This window comes from Callospermophilus lateralis, chromosome 2 (assembly GCF_048772815.1).
Source record: "Callospermophilus lateralis isolate mCalLat2 chromosome 2, mCalLat2.hap1, whole genome shotgun sequence".
Lineage (NCBI taxonomy): Eukaryota > Metazoa > Chordata > Mammalia > Rodentia > Sciuridae > Callospermophilus > Callospermophilus lateralis.
In genome coordinates, this window is record NC_135306.1 from 118645850 (window position 1) to 118662019 (window position 16170).

Here is a 16170-nt window from a genome sequence, read left to right on the forward strand (position 1 = left end):
AATATGGCAGGCTAACTTATGAGTCTCCAAGTAGGAAACAATCTCTAACTCTTCACAGTTCTTGAAAACTGGAAATAATTTGCTTCTCTCTCTTCAGTAAAGAAACGAGAAAAGCCAGAAAGATCTTCAATTTCTGCCAAAATACAGTAATACTTAATGGCAGAGGAGCAGGAAAAAGAAGGGCTAACCTAGCAGACACAAATAATCTTGAAATTATAAATCCATTACAAATCTGGATATTAGCTAAGCTGATGCTAGAAGACATGCTGCAAACTAGATGGGTGTAGGCTCTGGAAGGCTGATAGCATGTTTTGGGGCAATAAAATAACTCCTCTCTCCTTTGTTGAGGAAGGGGTAAAGACATCAAAGATTTGAGTGGGGAGTAAAGATAGACTAATAAAAATTTACCTGCTTTTTGATTCATGAAACTCTATCAAAATGTGAGCAAGGGGAAAAAAAGTCAGTTCAGAAAGATAAAAAGATAGAAAGGAAAAAAAACAATGCTGATCCAAATCACTGGAGAAAACATTATTTAGCAAGTTCTTCCTAAGAGTTTTTGGAATATACAACCATTTCCTACAAGCATTTTGAAATTAGTGTCTTCCAAAATTAGTATCACAACAAGGAAGAAAACATTCCTCTGCTCTGTTACTTCCCATGACAAAAATGAGGTGATTTAAAAAAAAAAAAAAATGTAGGCAGGTGGAAGAATTATTCTTATTGTGATTACCCAACAGATGTAAGAGCACCATTTTAATTTAGAAAGCACAGCTGGGTAAGAATTATTATATGTAGGCAGGCCTTACAGTGATTGCCATTCAGAAACTAATACATTGAGTTTAGCAATGCAACGGATGAGGAGCAAATAGACCAACAGAAAGGAACACTGCAACAAGACAGATCATCTCTCAAAATATGGGCTTCATGCTTTTATGTGCTTTAAGCAAGGCTTCAGTAAATTATTTCTATCTTGTACATGCCTAATTCTTAGGAATTTTTCCATATATTCCAAGGACATTTACACTGGTTTCTGGAGCTTAATTTATGCACCATAAAAATCTCCACCATGTTGGCTTTATTAGAATTGTAATAAAATAGCACTTTGTTTTCAATCATTTATTATGCCAAATAACAACCAGCAGATTCGCAACCCAACAGTATATCAAGACCGTCTGTCACCTCTATCCTAACAGCCAGCAGGCAAGCTAAAAGAAGAAACTAAAAACAGTAACAGCCTTCTGGACAGAAAATGCCTAGAGATTAATGATCACTCGCTTAATAGACACAAATTTTTTTGTTTATGGCAAAAAAATCTTGGCTTAAAAGCTCTATTTTAGACTCAGTTTATTAAAACTAAAATAGAGATGCTTCTAATCATGATGAGTTGAGGAAGAGCTACATTGTTTACTCTGATTCTAGGAAGAAAGTGCTGTCCACAATGCTCATTTAAAGAAAATGAAAACAAGCATTATCATGTGAAAGATACTGCAGATGATGCAGAAGCTCCAAGTGTTAGCTGATTTCAAAAGAAACTCTCTTACTGCATATTTCATTATATCATCAATGCCCATACCAGAAGACTATGTACTAATTCTTCTTAACCTTCTTCCTTCCTTTCTGCAGGAAGAGGTAGCAGAAGAGAAGGAGGGAATGGAATCATTTAAACAGACATCTTTATCCATCTTGTGCTGCTGTAACAAAACACCTGAGACCAGGTCATTTATAATGAAAAATATGTTTCTTGTGGTTCTGGAGCTTAGTAAGTCCAGTGTCCAGGGGCTAACATTTGATGTCTGCTTAAGGCACTCTTAAAGCATCCTTGCAAGGCAAGAGGGATAAATGCTATATCCTCTCTTGGCACATGAGTGGAAGAGCAAGCTAGAGCAGAAGACAAGCTAGCAGAACAATATGAGGAAGCTGTTTTTATTTAAAAAGTTTCAATTCCTTCCATGAAGGAGAAGCCCTAATGGTGTAATCACCTTTTAAGGGCCTCACATCTTAATATGATTGCAATGATTAACACCTGAATTTTGAGAGGGACACACTCAAACCACAGCAGAGCCCAATACCCAAAGAGGTCAAGGAACCCTCACATCCCAACTGCAGTTATCACTAATTGAGGCAAATCCCAGGAATCACTGATAGCCCCTAAAGACATGGAAACGGTATACAGAAATTGCAAAGTTTTCTAAATTGACAAATAGTAGTTTTATCCATTAAATATTATTCATGATGTTACAAATATCCCATAATATTATATTCTAATATGTCCATATAAACAGAAGAGACAGACAAAAAAGAATGCACAAGGAGGTTTTTGTTTTCTGGGTTTTTTTTTTTTTTTGGGGGGGGGGGGGTCCTATTTCTTTTTGCCACACTGGGGATTAAAGCCAGGGCCTTATGCATGCTAGGCAGGCACTCTACCATTGAGCCATAGTTCCAACCCTTTTAAAAAATTTTGAGATGGGGTTTTAACAAGTTATAGATGTGTGCCATCATGCCCAGCTCAGAGGAGATTTTTATCATGAAAAGATAAAACAATACTGGATAGAGAATTCCATCCATTAAAATCTTAATAATTTTATGTAATTCATGATTAATAATTCTTAATAAATTCATGCAAACACCACATGAAAAAAATCTGTTTATAAGTACAATTAAAAATATTTTTGACAGTTAATTTCTACTATACTGCCTTGATATAAAAACTACGATTTGTCATGAACTGTTCTTAATCCATCCTATACCTTACAGTGCTTTATACAATGCTATACATGCATTTCTTTTTAGTCAACATTTGGCTGTGCTATGAACTGGACTTGTGATAACAGTACAGGATTTTGCACTTTTCGGGTCCATGCTAGACAGTAAAAATGCTCCATCAACTAACTGTGCCATAATTTTTTAGAAAAACATCTGTTTTCTGATGTTAAACCTGAAATAAATGAAACATGTCACCTTTTCTTTCTACAATGGGTCCTCAGCTCAGAAAGAGATCTTATTTTTCAGTGGCTACCTCAGACATGGCCTGGTCATCTTTTTATTATAATTTACCAAGTGGAAATAATAATAGCTAGCATCAACTATTCTCCTCTCATATACACAAACTATGCTGGCTGCTTTATATTTCTAAACATCACAATATCACTACCAAACAGACATGTTATTGACTACAGTTTACAGGGATGGAAACTCAACTCAGGAAAGTTAACACTCCTTATAGCCATGGTTTTGCTCATTCGGTTCTCTTCAATTACAATACTTGCCCCCTTTGTACTAATTTCTCTGTCAATTCCTTACTCCACAATTTCTTCAGGACATCATTTCTACTATGAGGCCAGCAGAGCTTTCAAAGCTTTAGAACATTGGTTGATTCAATTATTAATCTGCTACCTTATAAGTTTAATCTTCTATAAGCCATCAAGTGCCTAGCATAGTCCCTGGTTTTCAGGAATTGCTGAAGGAAAGATAAAAAAGGAAAGGAGAAAATCAGGAAAGCAGAGGAAAGATGGAAAGACAAAAGAAAGAAAAATCTTGGCTCCTTTATCACAATATAGCTTTAAAACTTAAAATAGTCTTACATGAGTATACTGACAAACAAGCTCTGAAGTTAGCTAATCTAGCTTTAATAACATTAGTGAGTTCTTACAATACTGGAGGGAAAGAAGCTACCAAAAAAGAAAATCTCAACAGAATCTAGAATCAACTCTAAGGAACAAAAAATAATCTGTATTGGCCAAGTCTTAATTAAAACCCACCTATGTTTACTATTAAGAGAGCTTCAAAATGACACAGCTGAGCTAGAAATATAAAAAAGACAGCAAAGTATATCCTTAAATATATTATTTCATATTTAAAATAAATGTCCTAAATTATTTTTAATTGTTTTAGTTGCATATTCAGTCTTCTCTAACACCATTTCCCTAGAGGTCAACTTTCTAAACACAAAACAGCCCATAAAACTGGTCCAAGCAAGTCATCCCATCACAGCAGGAGGTCAACAACCTTCTCTTACTGCCTCAGTGCCTGCTCACCCCAGCTGAGGTCTCTCCTGCATATCCTATTGCCCCATCACTCATGACCCCCTCACCATTACTAACAAAATCTGTGTCCTTTACTGCTTTGATCCTGTCAAACAGAAAAATATTGCTTGCACCTGGCCCTCTTCATTCGTGTCTAAGCCTAAAGACAACATACTCATTCTACATTCTGTGTGTATACACAGCAGGTACCTTAAAATTATTTTCGGTGCTGTCGATTACACATTCATTCCTCAGTTACTACACACAAAGTACACACAAATGACAATAGGCAGCAGGATAGAGAAGAATGATTTGGCAAAGCAGACAGGTTTAACTATACACCTCACCCCTGTAACCTTGGAAAGGCATTTAATTCCTTTGTGAAATTTTAGGATCGTCATCTACCTTTTCTGTCATGATAAAAAAATGAGAACTTATCTGGGCATGGCAGCACATACTACCACAGTCCCAATTACTCAGTAAACTGACGCAGGAGGATCACATGAGCACAAGGGACCATCTTAGACAACCTAACAAGAGCCCATCTCAAAGAGAAAATAGTTAAAAATGAAAACTCATAAAGAAAGTATCTGGTATCCAGTTCAATGCCAAATAAAGAAAGTTAAAGAAGAGTTATGGTCTTAGTGATATGACTGATAGACAAATTCCATCTTATCTGCAGTCCAAAACATTTCTACTGATTCCAATTCTTAAGTTAGCTTGGCAAATTTTATCCCCTTTCCAGGAAGACAAGAAAGGAAAAAAATGACAAGATGAAGAAGACAGACAACAAGTAACAAAACCAAATCTTTTATGTGTATGATACAGTGTATATGAAGACTATTCTAAGACAGGAGCAACAGAAACATTTGAACAAGGTCAGCAGTGTCTAAAAACAGCACTTAGAACCCCACAGAAAATACACTAATTTATTGATGTAAATCATCATTTCCCACCCTGTATATGGTTTCTATGATTTACCTTTATCAGGTCTATTCCAAAAAAATAGGTAATAAAAGAAAAAAGCAGTCAGTGAGTAATGACTGTAATACAACAGTAAAATATAAAATGCAACAGCAAAATCTAAAACAAAAAGCTGATTGAGATTGTGAATGCTGATTCACATTCAAAATCAACTGCTTTAAAAAACATGGTGATTGAAAGAATATTAATGTAAGCACAAATAAGAATTGATTTTAAAAATTCAAAGCAAATAAGAAATGAAACAGACAACTAGGTAAAGGGGGGGGGGGCAGAGAAGCAGCCTATTTCTAGTTCAGCTGAAGAACCAATAAACTCAACTCTATTTTTTGTATACAGTACTAGGCAATGTACAGGAATACAAAATTCCTTGATCAGCATCTCAAACTCCTATCAACTGTTCCAAAATGTTCCTCATATTTGACAAATACGTCATAATATTTCAAACTTATAGTAAAAAAAAAAAAAATCATGCAGCTGTCTTTTTTCCTGTTCTTTTTTCTTTAAATTTTATTGGTTCTTTTTAGTTATACATGAGAGCAGAATCCACTTTGATATAATTATACAAGCATGTAATATATCTTATTCTAATTCAGACCCCAGTTCCTTTTCTTCCCCTTCCTATTCCCCCAAGAATTTTTTAGTGTGATGTAAACATAGTCTTAGAAATCAGAATTTCATATCATTACAACTAGACATTATCAATTACCTAAGGTACAACAATGCTAGGCAGGCAAAGGTCTATCATTTAGAACCAATAATTTACTTATGTCTATGCTCATAGAATATTCAACAATACTTTTTCAGTATAAGTCAATCAGCTAAACCTTACATAGCTTCAAAGATATACTATTTTCCAATAAATATTACAAATAAATTCTATATAAGTCATAGTCAACAAAACTATCAAAGTAAATCTGCTTTTTCATTCATTAAATACTTGTGAAATTTGCACATGAGACACTGTACCAGAACCTAAACACCACACTGACCAATAATGCATTGTAAGTCAGGCAAATAAGTATTTTGTGTGACAGGAATACTTAAAAAAAATAATAATAAGTTAAAAGCCAGAAACAATAACTATAATATTTGAGAAAACCTTGCAAATCAACAGGGGGAAAAAACAGTACCAGAAGTGAGGGAGAGGCACATAGAAAATGAGGTAGACACAAGCGTCAGATGGCGGTGGAGGGAGCCACTAGGGGAGACAGGCATTAAAGCAAAGGCAGGGGGAGCACATGTAGGCGAGAGGAGAGGGCAGGGCACATGTCCAGGGAGACACAGTACTGGGAAGACATGAGGTGAAGGTAGACACTTTGTAAAAAAAGACACAGGGAGTAGAAGAAGACATGGGGTAAAATATGTGTAAGCAATATGGAGAAGTCAAAGTTGAGAAGTAATTAGTATTCATTAATATTAGGACTCAAGATGGATTCAAATAATAAGACATTTCTAATTGCTCCCAAAAGAGTAAAAACATGTTCATATTCGGTGATGGTTTGAGTAAATGGACATTAAAATTAAAACTACTGGGATAATTATCAATATGACCTCTCTTTAAGAGGATGATTTGGCAAAAGACAGCAAAAAATTTAAAATATAGCATATTATCAGTCAGCTCATTAAAGGCAGAAAATCTACAAACTAATTTCACTTGTGACAACAAAAATAACAATCCCTAACAAAATGCCTATTGGCAAATAAAATCTTGCAATATAAAGAAAAACAAATCATGCTTAAGTGAGGTTTTTCAAAGGAAGCTAAACTGGTTCAACATAAGGGGGAGGAAAAAAATGCACCCTATCAACAGATTAAAGACCACATGATCACCATAATAGTTGTAAAAAAGGCAAGTGAAAAAATTCCTCATCTATTTTTTTTTTATAAAAACATGAAAGAAGCTAGGAATAGAATGGAACTTTCCCAATCAGATAAAAGTATTTACCCAAAAAATGGAGGCTAACATCAAACGTTATGGCAAACAACTGAAAACTTCCCCACCTACCTGACCCTGAGATCAGGAACAACATATTGATATCTACTCTTACCACTACTATTCTTGAGAGCCTGTTCAGTCTAATAAAGTGAGAAAATGAAATAAAAGGCGCACAAGAAAATGAAATAAAAGATGATAAGTAAAGTAAATTATGGTTGTTTGCAAATAAGGATTGTTTAATCAGCTACAGAGAAAATCCCAGAGAACTTGCAAAGAAGCCACAAGAACAGGTAAGTTTAGAATAATCAGTAAACAAAAACAAATTGTATTTCTGTATACTGGCAAGAAAAATTAAAAACTGAAATTTTAAGAAGTACTACTTATATTATTAATAATATCAAATAGCAACATATTAATCTAAAACAATGTGCATGATGATATGTGTGTGCTAAAAGACAATAAAGACAACCTAAAGGAACAAAAATATATCATATTCATTAGATTAAAAGACTTGATATTAAGATGTTTCCTCCAAGTAGATGTATAGACTCAATGTAATCCCAATGAAGATAAAACCAGCTTTTTGTACTAATCCACTAGCTGATTCAATAACTAATGAAAATTCAATGATCTAAAAATAAAAATAGTCTAAAGGTTTTGAGGAAAATAAAGATACCAAATTGAAAAATACACTACCTAAGATTTACTATAAGGTTACTCTAATCAAGACAGGAGTTATTGGTGAAAGCACACACACAGAGAACAGAACTGAGTCCACAAAGAAACCCTCACCTACACAGTCAACTGACAGTCAAGCTAATTCAATGTAAAATGCATAGTCTTTTCAATAAATTGGTAGTGGGTCAATTACATACCCATAAGTAAAAAAGTGAACATTGACCCTTACTTAGCACCATACCTAAACATTGAGTTTAAGCAGATCCTAATCATGAATACAAATGCTAAAAAGGTCAATCTTCTACAAGAAAACATATGGGAAAACCTTCATGGCCTTGGATTAACCACACACTTATCAGATATGACACAATCATAAACTATAAAAGTAATAAATATTTCAAAAATTTGTTGCTGTTACAAGACACTTAAGTGAAAGATGCCATAGATGGGAGAAAATATTAGCAAAATACATCTCATAATATAAGTTCAGAATACAGAAAGAACTCTTAGAAGTCAAGAATGTAAAAAAAAAACAACACAATTTTTAAAAGCTGAAAGACATTTCACAAAAAAAAAAAAAAGATATTTCTATGGCAAATAAACACATGAAAAGAGGCTTACCACTAAGTCATTAGAGAAATGAAAATTAAAACTATAACAACATTCAGCTACATACCTATCAGGAATGGCTACAAAGACTGACAATACCAGGCACAGGTGAACTGAAGAATCAGAACTCCCATACATTGATAGGAGAAACACAAACTGAAAGAGCCCATTCGAAAAGCAACTAAGGAGCTTCTCAAAATTCAATATATCAATTACCTAGGATCCCCGTAATCCCACTGTTATATATAAACTCCAGAGAAATAAAAAAAGTTATCTTCACAATAACTTACATGTGAATATTTGCAGTTGTTTTTGTCATGATCATCAAAAATGGGAAATAATCAATTTATTAAAAATAAAAAAGAAAACTAGATGTATCCAAAACAATAAAATTGAATCAGCAATTAAAGGAACAAACTACTTATATATCCAATAACCACATACTAAACAAAAGGTGGTAGGTGCAAAAGGCATAAGGCTATACATATTGTATGATTCTATCCATGTAATTCTAAAAAAATCAACACTATAGGGTCAGAAATCAGATCAGGGGATGAAGGTGGAGTGAAGTTACTGACTGAAAAGGGGATAAGGGAAGGACCTGTACAATGAAAATATAGAACACTAAAGAAAGAAATTGAGAAAGACCTTAGAAGATGAAAAGACTTCCCATCTTCTTAGATATGCCAAATCAATAGTCAAAATGGCTCTACTACCAAAAGCACTATACAGATTCAATGCAATACCAATCAAAGTTCCAATGATATTCTTCATAGAAATATAAAAAGTAATCATAAAATTCATTTACAAAAATAAGAGGCCCAGGATAGCCTAAGTAATCCTTAGCAAGAAAAGCAAAGCAGGAAGCATCACAATACCAGAATTTAAATTATATTACAGAGATAGAGGAAAAAAACAACATGCTATTGGCATCAAGACAGGCATAAAGACCAATGGAATAGAAGACACAGAGGCAAGCCTACATAAATATAGTTATCTCATATTTGAAAAGGATGCCAAAAGCATACTTAGGAGAAAAGACAGTCTTTTTTTAACAAATGGTGCTGAAAAAACTGGAAATCCATATATAGTAGAATGAAATTTAACCCCTATCTTCCACCCTGCACAAAACTCAATTCAAAGTGGATCAAAAACCACTTTTTTAGACTAGATGAAAATGTAGGCCCAATACTCCAACATATCAGCTCAGGAACCAACTTCCTCAACAAGACTCTCAAGCATAAGGAATAAAATCAAGAATCAATAAATGGAATGGCATCAAATTAAAAGGCTTCATCACAACAAAGGAAACAATCAAGAATGTGGAGAGAGAGCCTAGAATGGGAGAAAATCTTTGCCACCTGTTCCTAATATAGGGCATTAATATCCAGCATATACAAAGAACTCAAAAAACACCAAAAAACAACCCAATCAATAAAGGGCAAAGGAACTAAATAGGCACTTCTCAAAAGAAGAAATACGGTCAATAAATATATAAAAAATGTTCAACATCTCTAGCAATTAGAGGAATTCAATTTAGAACTACACTGAGATTTCATCTCACTCCAGTCAGCATGACAATTATCAATAATACAAGTAGCAATAAATTTTGGAAGGGATATGGGGGGAAGAATACATTCATACATTGCTGGTGGGACTGCAAACTGATACAACCCCTCTGAAAAGTAGTATGGAGATTCCTCAAAAAAACTAGGAATGGAATGACCATTTGGCCCAGCTATCCAACTCCTTAGTACACATCCAAAGAATTTAAAATCAATATATTACAGTGACTCAGTCACATCAATGTTTACAGCAGCACAATTCACGATAGCTAAGCTATGGAGCTAACACAGGTAACCTTCAACAGATAAATGGACAAAGAATATGTGTGTGTGTGTGTGTGTGTGTGTGTGTGTGTGTGTGTGTACACGTGAGAATACTGTTATTCAGCCATTCAGAAAAATTATTTTATGACATTTGCTGATAAATCGATGGATCTGGAGTCTATGATGCTAAGTGAAATAAGCCAACCCCAAAAAACCAAAGGTCAAATGTTTTTTCTGATATATGGAAGCTAAACCAGAATAAGGGATGGAATAGAGAATAGAAGTTCAGTGGAGAAGCCAAAGAGGAATGAAGGGATTGCAGTGGGGGAGACGTGTTGAAGAGAAGAAAGACAATGGAATGAACCTGGCATAAATTTCCTATATACATATATGAATGTACCACAGTGAATTCACCATCGTGTACATCCACAAGAAATCAATTTAAAAAAAAAAAATAACTATGGGTAAATGGCAAAAAAAAAATGGTAAAGGGAAGGGAGGAGGGGGTGGGAAAAAGAAAGGGATAGGAAAGTACTGGGGACTGAATTAGAACAAGATATAACCTATGAATTTATAATTATATCAAAATAGATTCTACTGTCACGTATAGCTAAAAAGAACCAATTTTTTTTTAAGTGATAGGAGTGTTCTACTCTTCATTGTGGTAGTGTTTACACAACTTACACTTCAAAACTCAAATTATATATTTAAAAAATTAAATTTTACCGCACATCAGTTACCTAAATTAACTTTTTTAGAAAGTTAAACGTTTTTTGCTGTATGCATTTAATTTTTTTTTCAAATGCCAGATGAGCTATAAATACTTGAACATGCACTCTACTTATAATATGAATAATCACATGCCATTACAAAATTTTGTCATTCCTTCATAATCTTACCTCTAGCTTATTCCCTTAAACGTTTTTAAAAAGGCATAAAAACAATTTTAATGCACTGAGAGCAAAAAGTTAGATTGTTTCATTTCACTTATTTGAAATGAGACTTAACTGCAGACTTAAAGTGATTTAACTTGAGTAATATAAGAGTACATGATTATGCCACAGGTTTTATTCCCCTCACCTGTATGAGATGACAGTTCCTACTTCATAGTATATTTCAAGTACTAAATGATGCCAACTTTTAGAAAATGCTTCATACATAATACACTATGTGCTCAATAAACATGTCTACTTTTTTCTTTTTTCTTTTTTTTTTTTTTTTGGCAGGGGGGATAAATATCTGGGATTGAACTCAGAGGCACTCAACCACTGAGCCACATCCCCAGCCCTTTTTTGTATTTTTATTTAGAGACAGGGTCTCACTGAGTTGACTAGCACCTTGCCATTGCTGAGGCTGGTTTTGAAAACACAATCCTCCTGCCTCAGCCTCCCGGGCCGCTGGGATTACAGTGCTTATTTTTTTAATTACTTTAAAAAACACCTTTCTAAATCTAATGGTCCAAATTCTATGTATTTCCGGCTATGAATCTTGGCATTTTATTAAACATTACATAAACACTAGGAGTCTGGTTCCATTTTTCATTCAATTCTCTTTCAACAGTTGATCAAGAATAAAGGGATACAAAGCAAGAATGGGAGGAAGGAGGAGAAAGAAGAAACATTAACTGAGAACCTATAAGTATCACAGGGCAACAGATTATCTGGGATGAAAATCAATATCTATCTATCTCTCTCTCTCTCTCTCTCTCTCTCTCTCTCTCTCTCTCTGGTTCCTTCTAGCAGGTGCCAACAGAGAAACAAAGAATCTACATGAAAACTTTATAAGCTTTTATAAGGGATCTTTAAAAAGAAGTGTTTGAGTCTACTTAAGATACTAGCTAGGTTCCCAAAAGCCAATGTTTCATTACAAGTAAAGTTCATGTTCAGAAAGATTTAAATAGTAACTTCTCCTTACAACAATTTAATCAAAGTAGTATGTTAACAATCACAATGAAAGATTCTCACATCATAAACCATGAACCTCACTGCCTTCCTTCATGTCATAATCATGACTCTGACTACTTTCAAAACATAGTATCAGAAAGCCAATAAATACAATTAAAGGTGATAACTGAGTAGGATAAAATAAAAATTCTTTGGCACTTACTCTGTGTTTAAATATCGGGGGGAGGGTGCCACTGGAAAAAACAAAACTATGATTCTCTTAGTTCTTACTTTTCTTAAAATCCCAAAATGCAAACTAGTACACAGTAAGAAAACATAACAGAAGACCCTCAATGGAGAGTAAACTTACCTGTAACACTTTATTCTCAGAAAGATTCAACCCAAACACATTGCACCGTTTCACTGTAAGGAAATCATTATCAGGTCCATCTTCTTCCTCATCATCTCGGTCCAAGAACTGCACAGAAACTTCCTTGACCTTCTGTGTCTCCATGTTGGGATGAGATTGAGTTTGAGACCCTTTTGCTTTTCCCAATTTCTCTTTCATTTCTTCTTCTTCTTCCTCTTCTTCTTCTTCATCATCCTCTTCATCATCCTCTTCACTAACATCACTATTCTGTCTATTCTCTGTCCCTTGTAGTCTTTTCCCACCTTTCTGAAGGATGGACATTTTCTCATTGAAATAGGCTCTAAATTCTTCCACCTCATCATTGGTGAGAGATGGAGCCCTGGGCTCAGTTACCACATTGCCTTGACTCTTCACCAATTCTTTGGTAGATTGTTTCTGCACTTTCTGAAGAAATCTTACCCGTGGTGCCACAGCAAGACCAAGAGACCTTAAAAATGAGGGAAAAAAGTTTAAAAATTATCTCAGTACACTGATGGTACATGTACAGTATTATGGAAGAGTTTCTTGATTAGAAATATATTCTAAAACTTTCATAAAGAAAATCTTCCTCTGAAATAAAATCCAATGTACTGACACACTAGATTATCCAAAATGCAAACCAAAGTTCACTTAAAAGCTGTCTGAAAAAATTTTAGACACTGGTTTTTCTTCTAGAATAATATGGTATAAAATAAAGAGCATTACAACAAACCTAGATGGTCACAGATTAAATACTAGACCTATCAATTTTCAATTCAACTCTCAGCCTCAGCTTCCTCATAATGTAGTATAACACCATGTGCCAGGACTATCATAGTTATTGTGAAGATCCAATTAATTAACTATATTAAAGTACATTTTATAAAAATGTGAGTTACTGAATAAACTGGCAAAGACATGCCATGAAAGGACAAAATCCAGTTCTTCAAAAGAATGAACTAGAATATCATCCCTATCCCACCTCGTGCTTCTTATCAAAACATGGCATAATCACTGCATAAAAATGAATTTTTATAAAAAGAGATTAGATAAAAATAATCTCTATTTCTCCATCTATTATCAAGATTCCATTTAAGATCAAGTGGTTCCCAGCTGGGATCAAAGCTAACAGCTTTCATTAAGTTCCTAATCGCAGATTAGAAATAAAACCTTAGAGCAAGGTTGACTTTAGTAAACAGCTAATGTTACAACATGGATCACTACTCTTTCCCTGTATGACATGGTAAACATCTAAAAAACACACTTTCAGAAATAGTACTGTTGAGGTTCAAGTCCTGGCTCTGTCAATGACCAGTTAGTTGTATGGTATCAAGATAGTATTTAATCTCTCTAGCCCCAAGTTTTCCTATTTGCAAAATTGGGCAGGAGTTCAACCTCACAGGGTTGTTATAAAACATCAATTGACACATACAATGCAGTCAAAGTTGTGGTATATGGGCAACCACTGAGAACTTGCTATTATCATTATTACTTTCATGGAGATGAGGGGTTAGGATCATGAACTTGAATCCACCTAAGGATTTCTCTTAATATAATACATTTACATTTATGTTTTCTTGGCTACTAACATTTTTTGAGTTCTTAAAGAGCACACATTCATATATAATTCTATCACTAAGCACAATGATCTGCACCTACTAGGCATCCAAAATATGTATCTATAGTAAAATTTTTAAAACCTTTTTTATATCTTACATACATAGCCCTGCTTTAGGCATCCAAGACTTCTACAAGACTACACATCTTAAGGAAATTACACATCTATCCACAAAAACTAAAAACACCAAGGTAAACTGTACCAATAATTTAGGCTCAAGTTTATTTTCTGACTTCTTCAATTATCACCAAAAAACACTCTTTAACTGTAAACATGACATTTACTGGAGTCAGTTTAAACAAAACATCTCCTAAATATGGCCCTAACATGTTAAAGATTTGTGCGATTTTTGTTTGTTAAGAATCCAGCTAAGTCAGTCAGAAAACTAGGATAGCACTTCACACAGAGCACAAAAATCAGCTAATAATCCAAACCATGGGCCATGCTCAGAAATGGTAAAACCATGAATGTGTAAATAAATGTGAGCAAACAAAAACCTGTTATCCATAGCACATAGTTTTCCTTCCATTACTTAAACAAAAAGTTAGTTGCTTAACAATGCTATGCAGCAAATAAAGTGTTCTATAATAAAACTGACAAATTACCTTTTGTATTAAACTTACAATATAACATAGTAACAAAGAACAGAAAGCAGCAGCTTGCCCAGATAAAAGTTTTTGTTACACTCAATTTAAAGGTCAAGGCACTCAAATTCCTGAAGAGCAGGCTAAACATACAGACCTTGACTAGTAAACACATTTCATCATTATCTGGGCAAGTTTATTCTTTTATTCAAAGTATGATGAAGTTCATGGTGATTCTATAGGATTTTGTCAATACTATTCCCACAAGTAGGACTCCTTTAAAAAATAAATACTCCTGTTTTATAGGTGAAAAATTTTCAGTATTTTGTTGCTGTTGTTTTTATTTTTAAATCAAACTAAGCCAAACAAAACCAATCATTCCATTCACTAAACAGGGATATCTTGCCATAGTAGTTGCAAATACTTATAAGAAATACCAACTCAGAAATAATATTCAGGCAATAAGCAATATGGGGAAAACAATCTAACATAAGAACTAGAGAAGAGACTCACATCCAAAGCATAAAATGTCTATGGTAATCTATGCCAGCATCTTAGAGGGCAAGAGAAGACTACAAATGTGAAGATTTCAAAGAGTCAGTTGCTTTCTGTCTCCTATAAAATCAAACCATAGGTATCCACCACTTTAAGGAATTTATATTTATTGGGGGAAAACTTCTTCCTGGCAACAGAAACTAATTTTCCAGAGTTGACTTAATCTTTTTTCTTTGTACATCTGTAACATTCTTTTAAGGCAAAGAAGAGTGGTTTAAACTAGGGCCATCAGAGAACCAGGCCAGAAATAAACTAACTTTGAAGACTGACTAGCACAGTTACATTATGAATACTTACAGTGCATATTCAGGAATAGGTAATTTGTTCACATCGAATACTTCTTTATCCTTCATAAGGTATACTGAACGTATGTAGGAGACAAAACACTGAAAAATAAAAGGTTGAGAGAAAGAAAAAAAGTTTGAGAAGTACAACAGCATAGCAATGGAAAATGAAGTTAGGCCAATAGAAGAACAACCACCACGACGGGGATAAATTTAACAGTAGTAAACACACACACACACACACACACACACACACACACACACAGTCATTCACACACACACACACACACACACACACACAAAAAGAAAACCTACTTTTAGAATATTAGAAGAAAAGATTTTGCGCCTGTTCAAGCAAACTAACCACAGAATATCACTTCCCCAAAAGGCTACTCCACAAATTAATACTCAGTTACAATAGGTAAAATGGAGAAAAAAAAAGGCACTGGAATAATATAAATAGGATCTACACTAAGCTACTTATTAGTTAAGCAAATTTCTTGGTTTCTCTAAATGGCAGTTTCCTCATCAAAGAACTAAATGCTATGACAATAAAAGGGGCATATGCATATAGAATACCTAGTATTTACTGCATTCCAAAAGATATGCTAATACATGCTTCTTATTGTTAATCATCAGAAGATACATTTTGATAAAATTTTACTATAGTAAATGAAGCTTAATTAAATTATGACTGTGAAACCTTTTCCCTGTTTTACTATAATTTTATATAATTCATTATCAAGCTGGCATATTTTTCTTTCATTTATACACAAATCAAAAAGTAAATATGGTTCCAA

The 16170-nt window shown here is 34.0% G+C and overlaps 1 protein-coding gene across 1 annotated transcript in view; it reads right to left on the bottom strand.

Moving 5' to 3' along the window:
* The window catches only part of Ddx10 (DEAD-box helicase 10), a 271314-nt gene that overhangs the window by 184528 nt on the left and 70616 nt on the right, over positions 1 to 16170 (bottom strand). Inside the window, exons 12-13 of the mRNA XM_076843793.2 lie at positions 15384 to 15472; positions 12312 to 12798 (exon numbers count right to left, since the gene is read on the bottom strand). Of these exons, the coding sequence (XP_076699908.2) occupies positions 12312 to 12798; positions 15384 to 15472 (576 nt within the window). The remainder of the gene's footprint in view (positions 1 to 12311; positions 12799 to 15383; positions 15473 to 16170) is intronic.